The sequence below is a fragment of the Trichosporon asahii genome (assembly GCF_000293215.1).
Source record: "Trichosporon asahii var. asahii CBS 2479 unplaced genomic scaffold scaffold00050, whole genome shotgun sequence".
In the NCBI taxonomy this organism is placed as follows: domain Eukaryota; kingdom Fungi; phylum Basidiomycota; class Tremellomycetes; order Trichosporonales; family Trichosporonaceae; genus Trichosporon; species Trichosporon asahii.
In genome coordinates, this window is record NW_014040874.1 from 2679962 (window position 1) to 2701330 (window position 21369).

Consider the following 21369-nt stretch of genomic DNA (forward strand, 5'->3'; position numbering starts at 1 on the left):
CGGGCGGGCGGGCGGGCGCGGGATATTGCTCTCTTTTGCGTTGTCGATTACACACCTGACCGACGAGGCGGTGGCGTAACCGCGGCGGAGGACGTTGCGGGCGATGGAGGCCATTTTGAGAGGGGGGTGGTGATGAGGGGTGGTTGAGTGGTGAGCAAGACTGCTTGTGTCTGTCCTGGGCCTCTCGCTCTCTCTGACTCTGGACTGGCTGGGCCCTCGCCTCGCTGGGCGGGCGGGTAACGGCTCGCATAGGTGGTCGGAGCCTCCAGCCGGAGGAACTCGGTGTTACGTGGACCCGAAGGGTGGCATGAGAGAGGGAGTCACGTGAAAGGATGAATGTTTACGTAAGAAAAGCCAGCGTGTGTGGTCTGTATCACGTGATGTTGACGGAGGTGTCGGACACTCTGTCGCAGCCGCAATTTGATCCCGCTGTTGAGACCCATCGGCATGTCCGGACGATTGTGAATGTTTTGGCGGGGGGGCGGCTGACGGATTTAGGCCGAGGGACCCGAAAGCAGAAGACTAAGGTTGCGCGCCCACGGCCGCTCCTAGGCGAGCCTTGCCTTGTGGCCCTTAGCCAGCTTAGCCCCGTACCTCAGTTCTTGCCGCCGCCGCCGCCCCTCGTGCTTTGCTTGTCTCCTTGCCTCTCGTGCCCGCCCGCGCACCCAGCTTCGGTCCTTTGTCGGCTGATCATCCACTTTTCTCCAACATTTTCCTTTCCATATCGGACACTCCCCATTCCTCAACATCTCATCTTTCATCCAACAACAACTCTTCCTCGCACCCCCCCTCACATCACATCGATAAAGGGACACTTCCCTCTCTCATCCCCCGCAGATCCACTCAGTGATCAATCACGACTGCGCCCGCCCCGACCACTCGACCGCCTCTTAGGTCCTTCCCTCCCGCCGCCGCCCCCCTTCTCCACCACACGCACAGTCACAGCCGCCTCACTCGCGCGCACCTCTCATAATTCGCACCTCGACCACACATTGCCACCACCAACAACACTTTGCGTCCCAACCACCACACCCGGTTGATCACCACCCGGCATCATGAACTCGACACTGCCGCTGCTGTCGCTGCTTCCGAACGGCAACTACTCCGGATCGGCGTCCCTCGGAGACAACAACAACTTCCGATCATATGACTATGTCAACTCTGGAGAAGACAACAACGGGTCGAACGGCGGACAGACGATCGACTTTGGCTCGTACGGATACCCGGACGACCTGAGCTTCTCGGTCTCGCACCCGTCGTACCAGCGTCCGTCAAGCGGGCACGGTCAACAGAACGGAGGCTACCCGCACCTCGTTCAGCCAGACTTCTCGAACCAGTACCGGGCCGACCACGGACACCACGGATCACATCACGGGGGCCACGGCGGTCACTCTGAGCACCACCACGCTCAGCACTCGCACTCGCAGCACCAGCACCATGTGATGAACGACCACCGCAACGGAAGCATGGCTGTGAACGGCGGCGACGCGTCGCGCTTCCTCGACCTCGACCTGAGCCAGCCGGGGCCCTCGTCGTACGGACACGGCGCGAACGGGCTGTACTCTTCCTCAGAAGCGTCGCACGAGGAGGCGAACGGCTACGTCGATGCGAGGCGCGAGGACGAGCTCGTCAAGGTCGAGACGAGCAAGGAGGGAACGGCGCCTGCCGCCGAGGGCGAGGACGCCGACAACGAGGAGCCGCTCTACGTCAACGCCAAGCAGTACCACCGGATACTGAAGCGGCGGCTTGCGCGGGCGCGCCTCGAGGAGCTCAACCGCCTCGTCCGCTCCCGTAAGCCGTACCTGCACGAGTCGCGTCACCGCCACGCCTGCTCGCGTCCCCGTGGCAAGGGCGGACGTTTCCTGACCGCCGACGAGATTGAGCAGCTCAAGCGCGAAGAGGCTGCCAAGGCCGAGGCGGGCGAGAGCACCGCACCCTCGACGAATGGAGATGTCACCGACTCGGCACCCAACACGGCCGCCAACAGCGCCGCGCCGTCCAAGGCGCCGTCTGACGCCGGAGACGCCAACTCGAACACTGGCTCAGCCCCGGCCAGCAATGAGGCTTCCTCGGCCTAAACCACCCATAGCCCCTCGGACGCTCAACGCGTCGACCGGCACGAAAAAATACCACATTATAGACCCCCCCCCCAAAGTAGCACCTCAACACCACCACAATCACATTTGCACTGTGTGTACAATTACTTAGAGCCACCTGTTCTTAAACAAACTACACACTCTGTTTTTCCTCTTTTCTCACTCTCTCCGTAACTCATTTTGGGCATGATTCTTTTCTTCCTCAACAATGATGCATGGTAACTGGCATACACTCATCGCAACGGTAGTGCTCTCGACATGTTTTTCATGGGCCATCGGTCAGTTTGGCGAGTCTTGCTTAGATGGGTCAGCCGAAATTTCCAGCTGTAGTGACGAAGTAGTAGCGGCCGGCAGCGGGCTCCGCCGTGCGCCGCGCAGAGAGTAAGTTGTGCCGGTGTATCCCCCGACCCTGGCAACCTGCGATCTGCTTGCGTGCTGGTTTCTGGGCATGTGCCAGTGCGTGAGCTCTGAAGCGAGCGAGGAACCAGAATCAAGGGGCAGGAGCGGACAATCGGCCAAACAAATCACTTCCTGTGATCTCGACCGTGTGTCTGTACCTTTTGGGCGGTCGGGATCTCCAGCGAGTAGATTTTTCTCCTTGCCTGATCCTTGCCTGACCATCCCCAGGTCTTCCTGCTGCCTGCTGCTAGCTGCTGGGCATGCTGGGTTTTTTGATACCGACCGGCACCAGCGCACCAGTGCAGCAAGGGTAGGGCCAGATGTCTGCAGAAAAACCCTAGCCATCAAGCCCAATCACCGCGTAAAGCCCGCATGTACCCGTAGCACCACCCTAGAAAACAGCCCCAACCGGCCAATCACCCCAGCGCATTCGTCGCCCCCAGGGTAACAGAGAGGTGGGCCCTTGGGCACCCTTCGGGTATGCCGTGGTTGCTGGTGAAATTGCAGACGTGCATGTCTATGGTGTCTCCGCTGTGTTCTCCGCTATGTCCACTGATCAAGAGCGGCGCGTTGTTTGGTGGACGCGATCAAGTACCGCGCTGGTTGCGAGAGCGTATTGGAGCTCAAGAAATGGACATGTGGACATGTGTACGCATGATGCATGAGACATGCAGAGGGAGTGTGTATCAGATGATCCACAAGGCCGCAAGCTGCAACTCCGGGAATCGGGTGCCCAGCCAGCAACGCTTCTCCGTTTCGGCCCCTGCTCACCTGGACTTCCGCGCCGCGCACCGTTACACACCCGTCCCCCTCGACCCTCCCCGGCCCCGCTCCGCCTGAGGCGGGGCGGACTCGGTACGACCCCAACTCGATCAGCGGCAACTTCAGGTCGCTTCCTGTCAGCACATGGGCACTCCTAGGGAGCAGTGATGGGTAGAGATGGATTTATCGGACGTCGAGTCCTGTGTACCTCAAGGCCGCCTGAAGGCCTCGAAGGTCGAAGACGGGTCACATGCAACACCTTACACACATATCCGACGTGCACGCCGCACCTAGCTCCTGGACATCGCTAAGCGTCCTGATCTCGGCTCGGAGGGCTCGGAGGGCTCGTCAGCTCACCCTCGCGTTCTCTCGCGTTCACAAGCTCATCGCTTAACTTTACTTTGATTTCCAACTACCTTCTGACTCCACTCACTGACTTATGCACGGCTCTGAGCTCATCTGACCATGCACTCCACAGCTACCACCAGACAATGCGCTCGCAGGCGTCAGGTGATCTACCCCCGGCCTCCTGCGAGACTGCATGAATGAGCACGCCGCGCGCCGCCGATTCTGTGCCGAACACAGAAGGCTGTGGCGTCTGTGGCTGGCTCCACTGGCGACTGACTTTTCTGCCGTTTCTCTGCCGGATCGCCAGACTCTCCGCCGGCTATGACTTCCACCTGACACCGCTGACACGGCGCTCACGGCCAGACGCGCGCAGACGCCCGCATGGAGCAACAATTTGATTGCATTCTACATTCCTATTCGTATCAAATTCCTTTCCCCTTGCTCACCTGACAGACAGGCCCTGCGGGGTCTACAAGATTATATCTCAGTCTCTTTGGAGACTTTAGTTCTTCTCCTTCTTCTTGTCGGCATCAGCCTTGTGCTCCGCCTTGCGCTTCTGGCTCCACTTGTTGTCGAGGTATCCGAGGCCGACGATGCCTGCGAATCCGAGGCCGAGGACCCAGAGGCCCTGCTTCTCGCCCTCGTCGAGGGGGCGGTTGATGGGCTCGTAGATCTGGTCCTTCGTGTTCCACACGGGGAGAGAGACGGGCACGCCGCCAAGCTCGGTCACCTCGGCCGCCGTCAGGAGCGACTCGCGGTCGGCCTTGGACACGGGCTTGCCGCTCTCGTCCCACACCATCTCGGGCTCGAGCTGCGTGTCGCTCGCCTGCTTCTGCGAGTGCAGCGGGCCGCCGCCCGGATGCGTCGCCGTCGACGCGGGCGTGTACACCTGCTCGTGCAGCGACTTCTGGTTCTGGTTCTGCGGCGCGTCAGAGCGGGGCTTCTGGAAGTTGTCGGGCGTGTAGGGCTGGCGATCGTCAGTATGCTAGGTCTCCTCGGAGCGATGCAGTGCGCGGCCACAGTGGCCACAAACAGGCACCAACCGCGCCCGAAGCGAGACCGCGTGGCTTCCACATTGGCACCATGGCAAGCGAATGATGTTCCGTCGCTCATCGCAGTTACGTCATGACCGAGCGAACCGGCGCAACGGATAATCACCACTGTGCCGAGAGAACCTGCGAGATGCGTGCTGCAGTAGAGATAGAGCGCACGTCTCTCTCCGAGCGAAAAACGCATGCACGGTCCTCCTTGCAGGCAGCTCTGCCGAGGCGCGGCAGACGGTACGCGGTGGTGCCTTTCCTCGCCGACGAAAGGCGCGATCGCGGTATGCATGGCAGATGCGCGTGGTGTGGCGCGCACACGAGCGAAAGCAAGAAGAGAAGTACTCACAATCACCTGAGGGTCCTCCTTGGGGTCCTGGTGCTTGGGGATCTTGATGTTGATCGGGGCAGACTCGGTCTTCTCCTTGATCGGCAGGCCGGGGTGCGACGCGGCGACCTCCTGGGGAACGGGGTCGGGGCGCTTGCCGCTCGTCGGGGCGTGGACGGGGGCGTCGCCAGAAGTGTGCGCAACGTCTCCGGGCTTGGGCTCCTCGAAAGCGGGGCGCGAGGTCGAGACGGAGCGGCGGGACTGCTTGGCTCCGGGCGTCTTGACAGGCGGGACCGGGGGGAGCATGCCCGTCGTGTCCGCCGAGTGCAGGCGAGCGACGAGCGTGGCCCTGTATGTCAGTGGAGCTCATCAATCGACGTCGCCTAGCTCACTTGTTGCCCTGCTGGGAGAGGTTGCGGCGCTTCAGCTCGGCCTTGAGGGTGACAACCTTCTCATTCTTCCAGTTGCGCTGGGTGTTGAGGAGGACGGCGGAAGCGAGCGACTTGGACTGCGTCGCGGGCTGGATGTTAGCGCGCGCCGCGGCGGCAGCGGGCGTGACAGAGTTCGAGTTGCGCTTGGGGGCAGCCGCGACGGGAGCAGCAGTGTGCAGCTGAGCGGTTGCGCGGAGAGCGCCAGCCGAGAGGCGGCGGCGAAGCATGTTGCGAGATGCGGAGAGAATGATGGGCGACTGGGCCGTTGTGGCCTTTAGTGTTTATCGGGTCGGTGTTTAGAGAGAGTGGTGGTCGGGTTCGGTCGATAGAGCAGCTGACCTGTGTCGATTGTGGGGTCGGCGGCTGGTTGATGGTGTTTCGATGTTGCTTGCTGGGAGGATGTGAACTTTAGATGCCATCCCGCGCCTGGGCCACAGGGCCGGTTGAACCCGATTACAGCCCAGTCACGTGTTCGCTCCTCATCTACGGCCCCTATCCAATTGCTCCGTCCTACGGTACCCATGAAGCATCCAGTGGCGCACGTGGCGCCCTCCCCCTTGTACGGTCTCTTAAATCTTGTGCAAAGCCGATGATGCACCACCGCTGATGCGCACCCGGCGCCACCGCCCAGCCCGCAGCCGACCCGCGACCCGTGGCCCGGCAACGCACATCCTGAAACTTCAAAATATCGTGTCCACGACAGCCCTTATCTCCAGCACATCCTCCATCACCCTTACCTACTCTCCAACCCACATCTCATCATCACAATGGGCGGCGACACAACGGTCAAGCGTAGAGAAACCAAGGTGCCGCTCAAGCGGCCCGCTGAACCGGCACCCCTGACGCGCACCTGGAAGACGGTCCTGTACCCGATCTCGGCAGTGCTGCACCGTCTGCACGCGTGGTTGACGACGCTGCTCCTCGCCCTCATCGCCCTCGGCCCGATGCCCAAGCACATCGGCTTCGTCATGGACGGCAACCGTCGCTACGCACGGAGCAGGGGGCAAAAGGTCGCGCGAGGGCACAAGATGGGCTCCGACTCGCTCAAGCGGGTGAGTAGTCGTAGCGATGTGTGTGCGAGCACACGGGCAATGCGCCGCAAAGCTGTCGAGTGGCTGGGGTATAGCTGACAACCAGACACTGCAGATCTGCCTCAGGCTGCGCATCCCCGTCGTCAGCGTGTACGCCTTTGCGATTGACAACTTCAACCGGCCGCAGGAGGAGGTGGACGCTCTGATGTCTCTAGCCCGGAGCTCGCTGCAGGAGATTTGTGCGAAGGGGTGAGTTCGTGCTTCCCACACCAGCTCATGGGGCTGTGTCTGGTGATCCGGTGACCGGCGACGTGGCATGACTACTTCAACTAGTGCCTTCGCCCAGCATGCCTGGTCATGTCGCCAAGCCGAGGTTGTCCCCAGTAGTAATGAACGCTAACCCAAAGCGGGTTCCTGGACCAGCACGGCGTGCGCCTGCGCTGTATCGGAAGACTCGACCTGCTGAAACCCGACATGCGCGCAGCGCTGCTCGAGATGGAGGCCGCGACGGCGCACAATACCCGCGGCGTGCTCAACGTGTGTGGTCCGTATGCGAGCCGAGACGAGATCACGGACGCCGTGCGCGAGACGGTGCGCGAGGTCGAGGAGCGGGGCGAGAACCCGGACAAGGCGTGAGTACGAAGCGGCGCGCGAGACGAGGCGGTACCGCCCGTCAGGATCGCTGCTCTCCTTTCTCAGCTGGGAATAGAAGCCCCAAAAGCTAACAACAGTATCACGCCCTCGCGCCTGTTCTCCCGCCTGCAATCCGTCTCCTCTGCCGAGTTCATCGACCCCGCGGCCGGGCCGCTGGACATTCTCATCCGGACGTCAGACGTCAAGCGCCTGTCCGACTTCATGATGCCGCAGTGCCACGCCGACACGCAGCTGCACTTCATCAAGACGTACTGGCCGGACTTTGGGCTGAGCGATCTGCTGCCCATTCTGCTCGGGTGGCAGCAGAAGGTCTGGCTCACGCGGGGGTTGCAGGGGAGGGGGCCGGAGCCGAGTCAGGAGGACGAGTCCGTGTCTGAGGACGAGGAGTAGAGTACATCTGTGTAAGTGCTATAGAAATCTTTAGACAGTGTGTCCTTGTGTGAATCATCAGCAAATCCCCCATCGCATCGTTCGTGAGCAGTGTAAACCCATGCATTCTGTGCCAAAATCTAGCGTTCTATCTGTCCATCTAGTCACAACTTCCATCCTCGGGTCCGTCCTTCCACCTTCTCATGATATTCTTCCAGTCGCACGCGAACTCGGGCTTGCCCAGCTTCTTATTCACCTCGTTGTGCCGCCGACAGAGCCACTCGTTCAGCTTCGTTGCGCTCTCGACAGCAGGCTGGGGCGGGTTCGCCTTGATGGACTCTCCGAAATCGTCCGCGCACCACGTACATGGGTACAAGCTGGGAAGGGAGGAGAGGAGGTTGACCATGTGCGTCTTCTGCACGGGTGTCGGCTTGTCGGGATAGTACGCCGCTGTTGTGTGCAGGAACGTCCAGGTCGAGCGGCCGAGCTCGACCGTGTCGGCGGGGCACTCGGAGCGGTCCTGCGTCTTAGCCGCGCTGGCCGAGGACGTCGTGGAGGTCGCTGGCGTTGAGGAGGAGGAGCTGGAGGAAGACGAGGAAGAGCCAGATCCAGAGGAGCCAGCAGACATGGCAGCCATCATGCCTGCCATGCCGCCCGCCGCTGCGCCAGCTTTCGATCCCGAGCCAGAGGAGCCAGAAGAACTACCGCCCTTGGCATTCGGGTCCTTCTTGTACACCTTGATGCCGGCAAAGTCCTGCCAGGAGTTGCACACCTTGCACACCTTGCCGTCCTTGTCGAGAATGAGGCCGGGGGGAAGGTGCGGGTGCGTCTCCTTGGTTGTGCGTTTCGGCTCGGACATGTCGGTTAGTGGTGGTCGTGTGTTCGGTGGAGTGTCGAAGTGTCGGAACTCAGTCTGGATCCAGTGAGCTCGTGACGCCCGCGCGTTGAAGGATCGAGGACGCGAGGGAGCTAGTGAGTGAGTGTACGATAACAAGTGAACGACGCAGGCACGATCGTCGATCGTCGCCGCCGCTGCCGAGATTACTCAGCGTTCAGCGTTTCGAAAATTCGGCATCCCCCCCTACGTCACCGTCTGTGCCCTCCAGCCCTTCCACATTACACCGGTTAGTCTTCAGTCAGTCACCGAGCTACACCGATGTTCCTCGCTTCTTTATCTAGATGTCGTTGCATACACTACTGATACACTACGAGACGCGCTGCATCTTCTCGGGGCCGCCCATCTGTTCCTCGGCCTGCCGGCGCACGCCGCGCATGCCACCGCCGCGGAACCCGCGCCCCCTGAACCCTCCTCTGAAGCCGCCGCGGCCGCCGTGCCCGCCATGCCCTCCGTGACCGCCGTGGTGACCACCGTGGTGTCCGTGGTGGCCCTGGTGGCCCTGGTGCTGCGGCATCTGCTGCTGCATCTCCATACCGGGCATGCCTGCCATGCCGCCCATGCCGTTCATGGCCGCCATTGGGTTCATCATCATCATGCCCGGCATGTTGGCGGCCATGCCCTGCTGCATCGCGCCGAACATGATGCCCTGTGCAGCGAGCATCTGCATCTGCATCAGATTCGTGTGCGTCATCTTGATGAGCTGGCGCAGCTGGCCCTTCATGTTTGGCGGCACGAGGGGGTTACGCAGCGTCTGCAGCAGAGCCTGCAGACGCTCCTGCATCGTGTTCATGTCGGGCAGCTTGAGCGGGTTCTCCTCGGTAGCGCCCTCTTCATCCTGCATGTCAGCTATGCACTCAGGGGGCCGCTAGCTCACCTTCTGTGCTCCATCTCCCTCGCCTTCCTCGCCCTCCTTCTTCACCTCCTCCTCTGCCTCCTTGCCCTCCTTCTGCCCGTCCTGGTACGCCTGCACGCGGTCGCGCAGATCCTGATCGGGCTGGAGCTTGTCGAGCGATGTGATCTTCGACTCGCACTGCGGGCACTCAAAGTCGTGGTCGACGAGGTACGTCTGGATGCACTCCTCGCAGAATGCCGTGTCGCAACAGGGCGTGCGGGTCGCTTCCCGGAGCGCCTTCTTGCAGAGCGCGCAGGTGAGCTCGGCGTCGAGAGTCGACTCGTCGCCCTTGTCGTCCTTCGCCGTCTTGACAGCCGCCTGCTTTTGCCATTGCCGCGCGTCGGGGACAGCACGCACAAAGCCTCCGTCAGCGGTAAGCATTGCACCCTGCGACGAGCCCTCGCCTCCGTCCGGCTTCTCGACCGTCGTAAGCATGCTTCGGGGAATACCCGTGACACGGACGTAGCGCTTGCCGTCGGACGCGCCCGGGTCGCTGTTCTTCGGACAATTCTGAATCCAGTGTCCCTTCTGTCCACACCGGTAACAGATGTAGCCCACTGGCGGCTCCTTGTCCGTGTTCATAAAGCTCTGGTCGAACTTGGCCGGTCCACCTGGACCGCCACCGCCGCCGGGCGGCTTGAACGGTCTTCCTCGTCCCGCTCCACCGGTATTGAAGCGCGGTAGCCTGATGTCAGTGGCCAACGACCAAACCACAACTTACGTCGACATGTCCTCTTGCATGACCTCCCACGACTCCGCCTGCGACTGCAGCATCTTAGCGATCGCCTCGTCCTCCTTCGCGTCTCCGGTCGAGACCTGCACGGCAGGCTGGGCGGGCTTGTCCTCCTTGCCGTCAAAGCGCTTCGTCATGCTGCCAAACATCCCGCCCCGGCCGCGGTTCAGCATGCGGTCCTTCATCGCATCCCTCGCATGGGCTTCAATACGGTGCTCGCCCGTGAGGGCCGAAGCCGCGTCCGTGCCGACAATATAGTTCTGCGCCGTGCCGCGGCCCTTCATGACGGCCGGCCGTCTCCTGACGACCAGCGACGAGGAACGCGCAATCTGGTGGTCGTCATCCTTGAGCTCTGTTTGTCAGTTTCAATCAAATTCGGGCAACTTGCCTTCCCCGTTCTCGGCGACAACGAGATCAAAGTCTTTGCCGTTTCCGAGATTGTTGTCCAGCATCACCTGCCGCTTGAGGTCGAAGACGGAGATGTGTGTCCCGTCGAACTTGACGCGGGACTCGTCGCGCCCCGCGCCCCAGCGGTAGAAGACTGTCGACATGGTGACGAGTGTGCAATCGACACGGAGGCGGCTGCCTGACGAGTGTCACGAAGAAGCGATCGCTTTAAGCAAGTTGCCTCTCTGTACGGAATCGACGCACGAGCTCCTGTTCAAGCCGAGTGAAAGCAACCGAATGCAGATGTACCCTGTGCGTTACTCTACCCGTTGCCTTCTGTCGTTCGCGTGAGATGTGTTGACAATGGTCTTCTCCGAGTGGCGAGCAGTTGATCTGTGGTGAGCTCGAGATCGCCGAGCGGAAGCGGATGACGGGCGCTACCCACGGCAGCAACCGTGGGAAAGATGGGATCTAGCAGAGCTGACCTCCAACCGCGGCCTGCAATGTTTCAAAATCGACACCGTGGGAAAGCGTGAAACTGGCGGAGCTGACCTCCAACCGCGGGCTGCAATGTCTCAAAATCAACACCGTGGGAAACCTCATTCATTCAGGGCGTCAGTCTGCTGTCCACTATGGGAAACCCCCTTTAAGCTTTTCACGTGCTCAGTCACGTGCCATGATCGACCACCCAGAGCCGCGGGCGAGGCAAAGGCAGAGAAGGCACAGGCACCGAGCATCACTGTAGTCCGCAGTGCGCCAAGCAGCCTTTGGAGTGAACCCCGAGCCATCGGCGCAGCGGACGGGCACGGCAAAGCTTTCGAGGGGTGCGCACGACGCCCAAGAACCCGGTGCTGCGTGCCGCGCTGCTCTGAGGCAGCTCAGCGCGTGCAAACTTGAACGAGCGTGTGCAAGGGGGACGGGTACAGGGTAGATAAGGGAAGTGGAAGCTTGTCTGCCCGGCGCTCAACTGACGCACCCCCTGCGCCAGCTGCTCCGCTCCGTGGTTCTCGTTTAGCAGAAGACGTCTGCAGAGCTGCAGAATTGCGTCTGCGTGGGTCCGCCTTCTCGCGTGTCACCAGACTGGCATTCGCTTCGAGGTATGAGGCTGGGTTGCGACACGGCCGACTGGGTGTCCTGAACACTTCCGGCGGAGATGGAGCTGTGAACTGCGGTATCGGCGCGTGAACCGCAGGGTAGCAGACATGTGAACACGAATAGAACAGCCAGCGACCCCCGTCGCCGTTAGCGCGCCGATCACCGTCGTTAACCTGACAGACGTATCGGAACTGACGTCGGTGCGGCGGAGGCGGCACTGAATGACGGAGTGCGAGCTGCGCGCAGCCATGAATTGTGCCATGTGGAATAGAGTTTGGGTGACTGACCTGGGTGAATACAACTGCTCAAATGTCTGGACACGCATCATGGAGCAACCTGGCGGCGACGTGCTCAGTTGCGAACTCCAGTGGCCAACAATACCCTCCAGGACTCTTTCCACTCCCCCCAGCCGATCGGCAGAGGTCAGATGCACACGCGCGCTGCGGCAGTGGACATGAGCGGGATCGACGCTCCGCTGCTTATCGTCCAGTCACGAAAGGGTGCGAAGACGATCGAGGTTGAGCTGGCAAACCCGGCAAAGTCTGGCAAACTTCGGGCCAGCAGACACGTCAGATGGTGATCGAGGGACCCCTGGCGTTCTACGCTTGCTCGAGCATTTACGAGAGGGTTGCGTGCGGCTTTTTCTGCGCGTCTGCGGCTTTGAGCGGCACTGATGAGGGAAAAGACTTCTGATAGGCCGACAGCACGTGAAGCGAAGTTTGCGGGCAGATCGCAGAGGTGAAACGCTCGTGGATGGAGTGTCTTCTCAGCTGGTCCACCTGGGACGCCTGGGGCGACTGGGACATGGGACACGCTGAATGCAGACCGCGCAGAGAGCTTCTGGTGCAGACACATATGGGCACACGACCAGACACAGTGCGCACAGTGCAGCACAGACACCACCCTAATGCGGCATTCTGCAACACATGGACGACATGGAACGCGGCGTTCAGAATCCAGAACGCGCGCCTCACCTCGTTTCTGCCCTCAGTAGTGCATCGCGCCCGCGAACCCGCGAAGCCGTGACCTGTGCCAGCTGTGCTCATCGTATGGACGCAGCCAGCCTCCTAAAGCTCCTAGCCTCCACTCCTTCCCTTGCCGTTTCCTGCTAAATGGCGCACGCGCGAGTCTCCCTCCTCTTCCCTCTTCCCGTTTAATGAAGTGCGATGGGCGAAAAGAGAGGCACAGGCCACATTCTGTACAGAACAGGGGTGGAAGCTAATGCGCAGGGTGAGCAGGGTGTGTAGGGCGCGCAGGGTGGAGGGGGCCGGACAGGGTGCTCGGAAGCACTGGCGCACTGGCTTGCCAGCACGCTGGGCGGATGCTGATGATGATGCAACACTGCTTAACCCACCCTGGCACAGGGCGTGCAGGGTAGGGCGCGGCGGGCTAGCCTCCCTCCGCACACTCTGCGCTGCCAGCACGAGCTGTGCGTTGCCAGTCGATATTCGATATTGACGATTTGTATACAGACAGGAAAAGGTCACCATACTGTCGCTGACGGCAGCGTGAGGGATCATGGGGAGCAAGCCGTCCGGCTGCCGGATTACGTGCCTTACACAAAGTTGCACTGAGTTGCGCTCCCAGAGTCTCAGCTTTCCGCGAGAACCTCCTTTAGGCACTGCAGTCTGCTGGGGACAAGCAGTGCGTTTGGGGCATGCATCGTTGTACAGCTGGCATGCAGAGGCAGCAGCAGAGCGCAGTAGCTCGCGCGCGCCCAAATATCGAATGCTGGTCGTTAGGACACTTGATGTGGAATCAAATCCTTCCCTCTGGTCTGTGCCCTGCTTCGCTTCCACCCCACCTGGGCCACCTGGCCAAGGTCTGGATCGCCTGGCCAGTCCATCTGGCCATCTGCCTCTTGCTGCGACAGGGGCTCGCAGACATCTTTTTCATGAGTGGCGCGAGGGGCTTGAAATGCCAGGCGTCGTGCCAGGCGTACCAGGCGTACCCAGAACCAACTGAGCCCGAGCAAGGTCCAAAGATATGCACGGCCTTGAGCCTTACGCATGAGCCTCAGGCCTCGAAGCTCAGCTCGTTGCCAAAAACGTCTCAGCCTCGCTGACGAGGCCGCGGACTTGTGTTGGAATTGGGAACCCACGATTCTCTGAATTGCTGGAAGAAGGACAGGCACGCCGCATGGTTGAGCCTGTTCTGAGCCCGAAAATTTAATACAGTGCATCTGGTAGGAAAAAAGGTACGGTATGCTGGGATGACTGGCTACTGATGAAGTAATCATGACTAGACTAGTTTTGCTCGTCCGCGCACGCGCGTGCGAGAACAGGAGACGCAGGCGCTCTTCTCCGCGCTGCTCATTCTGCACAATGCCAAGACTTGCACATCAACTGGCACAAACAGTTGCAGCCAGTCAGACACCTCAAGCTGCGACGCGGTTTGAGTATGCATGCGACACATATGGGGACGCGTGCATAGCAGTGGTGGAGGCTTGCTGTCGTGCGATGATTGGAGCTAGGCTGTGGTGGAGGGTGTTTCTGGTGTGTCAAAGAGTGGCTTTTGACTGGTCGAAAGAAAAAAGAGGCCACCGAAGAGCGTTGCCCAGGGCAGGGGCGATGGGTTGACCCAGCCAGCCAGGGGTCGACGCAGTCCCCTGATGGATGGATGGATGGATGGATGGATGCACTTTGGCTTGAGCCGCGGGCGCGCGCACGACCCTGAGTCCATTGCCTCTTTCATACATGCCATCCACCACCCCCTCCCTCGAGTCCTGCACTCGTCTCCCTGGCCATCCTCCCTCAGCCGCCTTGCAGCCTCCTCCTAGCCTCTGCTGCAACAACACCTCCAGCAGCAAAGAGAGAACAGCTTCTTTACTTTACCTCGACCACCACCACTACTCAAATTCTTCTCATCTTCACATCTTCATAAACACTCTTCATCCTTGATCTCTTCATCGCCACCCAGATCGTCGTCTGTCATCGACCCATACCCCACCACCACTCATAGGATCGCCGTAACGCGACTCATTTCCGCGCCCCCAATCGACCACCTCCCGCACACACACACACACACACACACACACACACACTTGTCATCGCACACCTCTGTATCAACTACAACTCCACTGCCATCGCAAACGCACTCTCATCTGTTCAAGTGAGCTTCAGCTGAGCCTCGCGCTCGTCATGCGTAGTCATCTCTAACGGCATAGCTCTCCAAGAACCACAACGCCCCTCGGTCTGCCAAGCCCGAGCCCCATCCCATTAAAACCGCAACTGCGACTTCCTTCCACCTCGCCACCACAGCACCACCATGTACGACTCGGACGTCATTTACCAGCCGAACCCCGTCGCGTTCCAGCGTCCCATGTTCTCGAGCTCGTTCTCCTCCCCCGCCGCTTGCAGCTTCAACAGCACGGCGACGTCTGCGCCTGCCTCGGCGTCTGGCTCGCCGTCACCTCCGCCAACGCTTCTCAAGCCCTCCCACAGCCTGAGCAAGAAGCACCGCCCGCAAATGCCCAAGAAGATGAGCAGCACGACAGGCAAGCACAAGTCGGTCCAGGTCTCCCTCGAGGTCAAGGTCGAGCGGTCAAAGGGCTTCCATGCCTTCTTTGTCCCTCTTGCCCGCTCGATGCCGCCGGCACCGCCGAGCTCCCCCGTCCTCGCCCACAGCGACGGCAAGGACTTCCCCGAGTGGTCTCTCGACGGCGAGCGCAAGGGCGAGGAGCGCTGGGTTGAGGACATTGAGCAGCCCCCGCAACAGCGCATGGACCTGGACTAGAGTGCACACAGTCATGTCCTAGTCTCACGCCTCCTCGACGCACCCTCACGCACTTGTTACGTCCCATCCAATCTAGCATCTCGGCCGCTCGGCGGGTCATCCGACCTTGTATTCTGATCTCTCTCGCTGCGCGAGCTTGACAACGTCCACCATCATCAATCGCCTTGTCTTATTACGCATCTTGTCAAATTGGGCCCGATAGTTACCCAGCACTCTTAGTTTGTATACAGATATGATACTCTTGCATTTGACCGCGAGCGAAGCGAGCGTGTGAGAGCGTGAGCGTGAGCAAGCGTGAGCGGTGCGCGCACTGTTTCAACACTGACAATCACCAACGATGCGAGTGACGTAGCGCTGGGCGATGTGACGCGCTCATCAGCAGATGACTCGAGGCTGGTCGCGAGGGGAGGGAGCGCTGAATGGGCCAGCAGAGCCAAACATGGCGGCGGAGTGTACATGGCGGGAAGCGGGTCAAGAGGTGCGAAGGGCAGCCTGGGTGCGAGTGCGAATGAGGGTTCCTAAGTTTCGCGCGTCCGACCAATCGATCGCATGTCTGCTTGTCTGTGTACGCCCTTTGTACAGCCCCGCGCACGGACCATGTTCTGCATCAGAGTGGGAGCGAGGAAGACATGCAATGTCAAGCCACGAAGCGAGTTTCGATATCACCTGCAGCTTATTGGATGTTGAGAATGGCATTCCGAAGACGGCGAAGAAGCGAAGCTGGTGTTGTAGTCACGAGTAGTCACGAGCAGTACAGTGGGCTGAAGCCCACTTCCTCCCATCTTCTCACCAGTGCAAGCAGTGCAAGCAGTGCACTCGCGTCTCCCCCCACATCTACTGTATGCAGAATTCCCAGCCCACTTCCAATCTGACAATCTGACGATGGGTGACACCCAGGCTTTGGCTTGACAGCGAGAGCCAACTCGTGAAAGCAGCGTGACATCTCTGCCCACTCATCATATAACGTTCTGTATATCGGCGGCATGCCAACTCGGTTTTGGAAGCAAGTGGACATGACCGCCTGGAGTCTCGGAGGAATAGACGCATCAGCTGACCATCTTCCACGCATTAGCAAGTTTGAGGCAAGTTTGGGATTTCCCCAAAAAGAACCAGAAGAGGCAAGTCCGGCCGCCGTGCGTACGTTTCCTCACACGACGCCGTCATGCGGAGCCCTGCTCTTCTTCTGCCTCTGGCGGAGAAAGAAGCGGGGCGACAAGGTGGCACACATGAACGACGGCAGTGTCGTTGACCTGACCCACGGCCAGATTGCGCAGGTTTACCCCTCCTACGCGTCTAGGGCCCACCACCGTCCGGCACCGGAGAGCACGACGTCGGAGAGACGCGATGCGTGCGGTCCGTTATGCTCTGAGGCAGGGTACGCGTGCGCCAGTGTCCGAGCTTCTGCATCTAGCATCCGCATGAGGTAAGCAGGAGCACGAGCGAGATGCCACTTTGCTCCGCACCATGCTACCACGCCCTGCAGAGGCGCCCATGCACTGATGTGAGTGCTGTGAGTGCTGTGAGTGCTGTGAGTGCTGTGAGTGCTGTGATGCGAAAGGCACTGCGCACTTGCACGCCTGTGCACTCGGGCAGCTCGGACTGTCTTTCGAGATCTGTCAATGCGTGCGTGAAGCGCGTCAAGACTGCAGGCTTGCCCGTCCTCTTCCGAGTTTGCTCGTGCGTTCTAAACGTGAACGGCGCTAAGGCCCGTTCTACCCTTCCACACGCGGTCGCCGAGGACACGAAGCTACTTCATACCTTTCGTGGTTGTGCCGACTCGGCCTGAAGGTTCGGCGATTCGGCGACGTCGGCGCGCGTCTCGACGTCATATACCGCGGCTGAGGAGACCTCCCTGTGTACTGCTGGCTGGCTGAGCTATGAGCTAGGCGGTGACACTTGAGTCGGCCAGTAGCGCCGCAGCGTCATACGATTCAGCCTGCGGTTAGAGCAGTGTATTCGGGCGATGTAGCTGTGATCGGAACGATAGTCCTTAGTGTTCAGTAGTTTGTCAGTAGTCCTCGCCCCCGACGTCATGGGCTTGTCAGATCGCATTGCCGTGAACTATTCCCGTCAGCCGTTCATCAGTCCAGCATTTGGTTAGAATCAGCACTTCCTGTGGTGCACGAGACTCCAGCTTCATGACTTCTTAGACTTCTTTTACGCTTCAGCCACCTAAGCCTGGGGCAGCTTCACTTCGACGCCGAGGAGGCAGATAAACTCCTTGAGCCAGACACCGATCGCCCTGGGTGTCAGCTAAGTCCAACATCAAAAACAACAAAGCTGGCTCTCGCTTCGCTCGAGCTTCCGACTTACGGGTAAGCAGGCGCCGACACCAGGTTGTCATCGACGTGAACGTTCTTCGAGAACGCCTCAAAGTCGACATACTTTCCGCCGGCGTTCTCGACGTCGAGCTGGCACATCGGGAACGCAGAGCACTCGCGGCCCTTGAGCACGCCCGCAGCAGCGAGGATCTGGAGACCGTGGCAGAGCGCGGCCACGGGCTTGTTGTCGCGGAAGAAGGCACGGACAATGTCGAGGACACGCTTGTCGCAGCGCTGGTACTCCGGGAAGCGGCCGCCGGGGACAATCAAGCCCGCGTACTGGTCCAGGTTGGACGCGCAGTCGGCAAAGGTCGAGGGGAGGGGGAAGGGGTGGCCCGGCTTCTCCGAGTAGGTCTGGTAGCCCGGCTCGAGGACGTGGAGGACCGCGTGGATCTCGTCGCCCTCCTTCTTGTCGGGACACACGACGTCGCACTGGATGCCCAGCATCTCCATCGCCTTGAGGGGAGCGCTGCGGTCAGCTCAACGATGGCAAAGCGTAGCTTATCAGCTGCACCAGGGCAGCCATCCCCAGTACCACTCACTAGAGCTCGTAGTCCTCGATGGCGTCGCCGGCAAGCATAAGAACCTTCATGGTGGGCTTTGTTGTTTGGTGGGGGAGAGTTCGGTGAGAAGAGCACAGAGATGGGGGCTCAATTGTGGGGGGCGGCAGAGGGGGCGGCAGCAGCGACACGGGTCGCGATCGGCGAGCGCGACGTCCGCTGTCGGGGGGACCACCTCCACTCTGGGGCTGGCCGGCTGCAGATAGCCAGTGCGGCAACTTGCGGCTCACTTGCCGCCGGGAGCAAATCGGTCCGCCGGCTGAATGCGATAACGGCGCGAAGCAGGGGCTGAGAGCGAGCGCATCTATTTGCTATCGCTACGTTTACGTCGACTCGACTTGCGATGCTGAGACTGACAACACAAGTACGCAGGCGGAAGGGGCGAGCAAGACAGCAGTGGCGAGTACGTGCGATCGATTTGCAGCCCCATGACATCGACTTGTCTTCGTCATCCCAGTACGCTTGTCTGCGCCGACACAAACAGTTTGCGTCAATCGTAAGCCTTTGCGAACTTGCGTCCATGACCCGCTGCTCAGCACACAGCGCGACTCCGTCTCACGTCAGTCCAGTCCCGCAACGTACATCATACAGTCTGCACTTACGCACCGACGCCCCGCACACCCACTACGCCAAGCCGTGCAAGCCGCGCACACGGTCCGTGCGCAGCCGTCGTTGTGCGTTCACGTGTGGGTCTTGGCCGGTGGTCCGATGGTGCCGGCTGGAATGTTGGGCGTGCAGGACGTGCTGGCAAGACATATGCTAACCCTTGGAACTCATGTTGCATCTTGATTCTCACTCATTCCTCTCACAACCCCACTGCTTCACATTTACAGCAGCTGCTGCTCTCCGGCCCGAGTCCACACACCATCAAGGCCGAGAACGATAGCGCCTCCTGGACCCTTCCGTTTATTATCAACGAGCACGAGCAATAACAAGGAGTCCCCCCTGAGTTCGGCAACCTTAGCAGGACTCGGAGCATCATGGTCCCCCTCTACCTCCTCGTCCTCCCCATCACGATCGCCGAGTATGTCTACTACGAGGCGAGCGACCCACACCGCGGCGTCAAGATCTTTGGTTTCGTCATGGCCGCCTTGTGCGGCGCGGCACTCATCGGCTACGTCTGTTGGGTCATCGTCCGCCGCCATCGTCTTAGCCAGCCCGTCCTCCCTCCTCCCGTCGCTTTCAACGTGAGTTCCCCTGATACTGTTCCCCTTCACTTCGTCTCCATCCGTTATCAAACGGCAAGTGGGTTGGGGTCGACTCTGGTCATTTTGGGTACCTCGGTGTGCTACATGGATACCGAATGCTAGCACTGACCAACAGCCTGCCCAGATGGTGTATCACCCTCCAGCCCCGCCGCCGAGCACACTTGCTCCCGGCTCGACGCGCGTCTAGCGCACAACAACTGTAACATGTCTGTATGATTTTTTGGGATTGCTTACGGATCGAATGTAAACATAAATTCGGGCTGCAGTTCGATTGGCATTACCGACGGTGAGCGTCAACGGGATCAGCAACGAGACTGCCCTGCCTGTCAGCTCTGGGTGAGGGCAGCCACCGAGCGCTGCCTACTTGCCTTGATGAGTCTCAGACATCTGCTCTGCGGAGTACACAGAGCCTGACGAAGCTTGGTCTCTGTCGGTCAGCTCGGGTCCTTTGGGCGGAGCCCACCGTCAGCGGCTTTGCATGACGCTAAGATGTCAGCTTACAGGTACTTGTTCAGCTTACCCGTGAGCCTCTCGTTCGGGAACGCAGTACGATGGCTGAAGTCAGCTTCGCGTGAATCTCTAGCTCACGTAGGCTGGGAGATCAGCTTTTCAGTCGAGCAGGCAGCACACCTCTGATTCAGTGCTCAGCCTGTCGTCAGCTCGCACTGCCACGGGCCTAGCTCACATGCGCACATCAAACAGCCTGGATGGTCGATGCTGGGGTCAGCTCAGACCGATGATGAGTAAGCTCACCAGCATAGCTGCTCGTGCTCGCTGCCACCTAGGCCCGAGGGTCTGGGACTCGAACAATGGGAGCAGCTGCAGTCAGCTATCTGAGGTCAATGCTAGCTGAGCTTACGTACGATGGGCTCCCGGCGGACGCCTTGAAGTCAGCTACGACTCTGGACCTAGCTGATGCGTACGGGACTGCGGATTTCGACCTGGAGAGACCCGTTGAGTAATGACCTGCTGTTAGCTTATGCTGCGAAACTAACAGCTTACGGCAACCTCAGATCTGACTCCTTACCTTAAGCTGACAAAGGCATATCTCTCAGTTTTCGCTCTTCTGTCTGCGGGTCAGCTAAGGGCGATGGACACCAAGCTTGCGCCGTCCGAATCTGGTTCACATGGTCGGGCCGGATGAGCCGAGGAATGCCTGTTCGTGAGCTTCATCCCTAGGAAGTAGCTCACAAGGCTCCGGAGCCGTACGAGGCGGTCAGCGCTACTCCTCGCTGGAGTCTGCTGGTCAGCTATCCGGCGGCATGGAAAGCTGGACCCACGTCGAAACTACACCCATTGCGAGAGGCTGGGAGCTCATTTCGAGAGACCGAGGTTTGATGGACTGGGGGATGATTCTGTCTCCACCTGGTCATACCTGACGAAGAGGTTCCTCGTCCATGCAAGGTTCACTCTGCACCTCAAAGGGCCAAGCAACTGCATGTGAGCTAACCTTAAAATCAAGAAGCTCTCTTACTGTCATTAGCTCATCTACCTCTGAAGCCGAGCTCACCGGGGTCTCAATAAGCCCCCCGATCTGACGCAAATTTCGGTGCGAACTTCCGCGCGACAGGCCTGCTTGTTAGCTGCAAGATCCGAGGGCTCAGCTCACCCAAGTCAGCATGCTAATACAGCTTTGGCCTGCTGTCAGCTTCAGCCTACGACTCATAGCTTACCTGCCATCGATCGTCGCCGAGGACATCGCCACCTGCCGTCAGCTCGTGCCAGCGCTCCCCGAGCTCACCGTCACCCGCCGCCTCCAGGGTTCGCAACTCGTGACTATCCTTCCTATCGCTACGGCAACACACAGCTTCGCATTACCTGGCTCTCTGCTTTCGCTCCTAATCAAGGGCAATCGTCAGAGAGACTGGCGGTAGTCGCAACCGACGTCGTTGTTCCACTGCTGATCAGCTGAATAGCGAGATTCAAGTAGCTGCTCACGCGTGCGGGTATCCGCTATAGTGTCAGCTCTGTCGAAAGGCACGTTTGGCTACCAGTGTCCGCGAAGAGGACGGCCTAGTCTCAGCGTCTCACCTCCAGAGGCTTCACGGTAGACTCCGTATCAGCTTAACAATCTGACATGGC

At 60.0% G+C, this 21369-nt stretch overlaps 8 protein-coding genes across 8 annotated transcripts; 4 read left to right on the forward strand and 4 right to left on the reverse strand.

Annotated features, from left to right (window-relative positions):
• Nucleotides 1-1055: 1055 nt before the first annotated feature.
• On the forward strand, nt 1056-2078 carry A1Q1_02234 (uncharacterized protein; the record flags this gene model as incomplete). Its single annotated transcript, XM_014325179.1, has 1 exon — nt 1056-2078. One exon carries the CDS (start codon nt 1056-1058, stop codon nt 2076-2078), a length of 1023 nt encoding a protein of 340 aa, XP_014180654.1.
• A 2029-nt stretch (nt 2079-4107) lies between these two features.
• A1Q1_02235 (uncharacterized protein) lies at nt 4108-5631 on the reverse strand (the record flags this gene model as incomplete). The annotated part of the gene is made up of 3 exons (XM_014325180.1): nt 4108-4524; nt 4995-5322; nt 5366-5631. 3 exons carry the CDS (start codon nt 5629-5631, stop codon nt 4108-4110), a joined length of 1011 nt encoding a protein of 336 aa, XP_014180655.1.
• Nucleotides 5632-6171: 540 nt separating this feature from the next.
• Nucleotides 6172-7479, forward strand: A1Q1_02236 (uncharacterized protein; the record flags this gene model as incomplete). Its single annotated transcript, XM_014325181.1, has 4 exons — nt 6172-6456; nt 6551-6684; nt 6843-7067; nt 7113-7479. The coding sequence occupies 4 exons, from the start codon at nt 6172-6174 to the stop codon at nt 7477-7479; spliced, it is 1011 nt and encodes a 336-aa protein (XP_014180656.1).
• A 139-nt stretch (nt 7480-7618) lies between these two features.
• Nucleotides 7619-8317, reverse strand: A1Q1_02237 (uncharacterized protein; the record flags this gene model as incomplete). Its single annotated transcript, XM_014325182.1, has 1 exon — nt 7619-8317. One exon carries the CDS (start codon nt 8315-8317, stop codon nt 7619-7621), a length of 699 nt encoding a protein of 232 aa, XP_014180657.1.
• Nucleotides 8318-8663: 346 nt separating this feature from the next.
• A1Q1_02238 (mRNA polyadenylation-related protein) lies at nt 8664-10532 on the reverse strand (the record flags this gene model as incomplete). The annotated part of the gene is made up of 4 exons (XM_014325183.1): nt 8664-9191; nt 9231-9894; nt 9970-10325; nt 10389-10532. The coding sequence occupies 4 exons, from the start codon at nt 10530-10532 to the stop codon at nt 8664-8666; spliced, it is 1692 nt and encodes a 563-aa protein (XP_014180658.1).
• A 4198-nt stretch (nt 10533-14730) lies between these two features.
• On the forward strand, nt 14731-15198 carry A1Q1_02239 (uncharacterized protein; the record flags this gene model as incomplete). Its single annotated transcript, XM_014325184.1, has 1 exon — nt 14731-15198. The coding sequence occupies one exon, from the start codon at nt 14731-14733 to the stop codon at nt 15196-15198; it is 468 nt and encodes a 155-aa protein (XP_014180659.1).
• Nucleotides 15199-17370: 2172 nt separating this feature from the next.
• On the reverse strand, nt 17371-18111 carry A1Q1_02240 (PfpI family intracellular peptidase; the record flags this gene model as incomplete). The annotated part of the gene is made up of 3 exons (XM_014325185.1): nt 17371-17440; nt 17512-17988; nt 18062-18111. The coding sequence occupies 3 exons, from the start codon at nt 18109-18111 to the stop codon at nt 17371-17373; spliced, it is 597 nt and encodes a 198-aa protein (XP_014180660.1).
• Nucleotides 18112-19059: 948 nt separating this feature from the next.
• A1Q1_02241 (uncharacterized protein) lies at nt 19060-19389 on the forward strand (the record flags this gene model as incomplete). Its single annotated transcript, XM_014325186.1, has 1 exon — nt 19060-19389. One exon carries the CDS (start codon nt 19060-19062, stop codon nt 19387-19389), a length of 330 nt encoding a protein of 109 aa, XP_014180661.1.
• Between the last annotated feature and the right edge of the window lie 1980 nt (nt 19390-21369).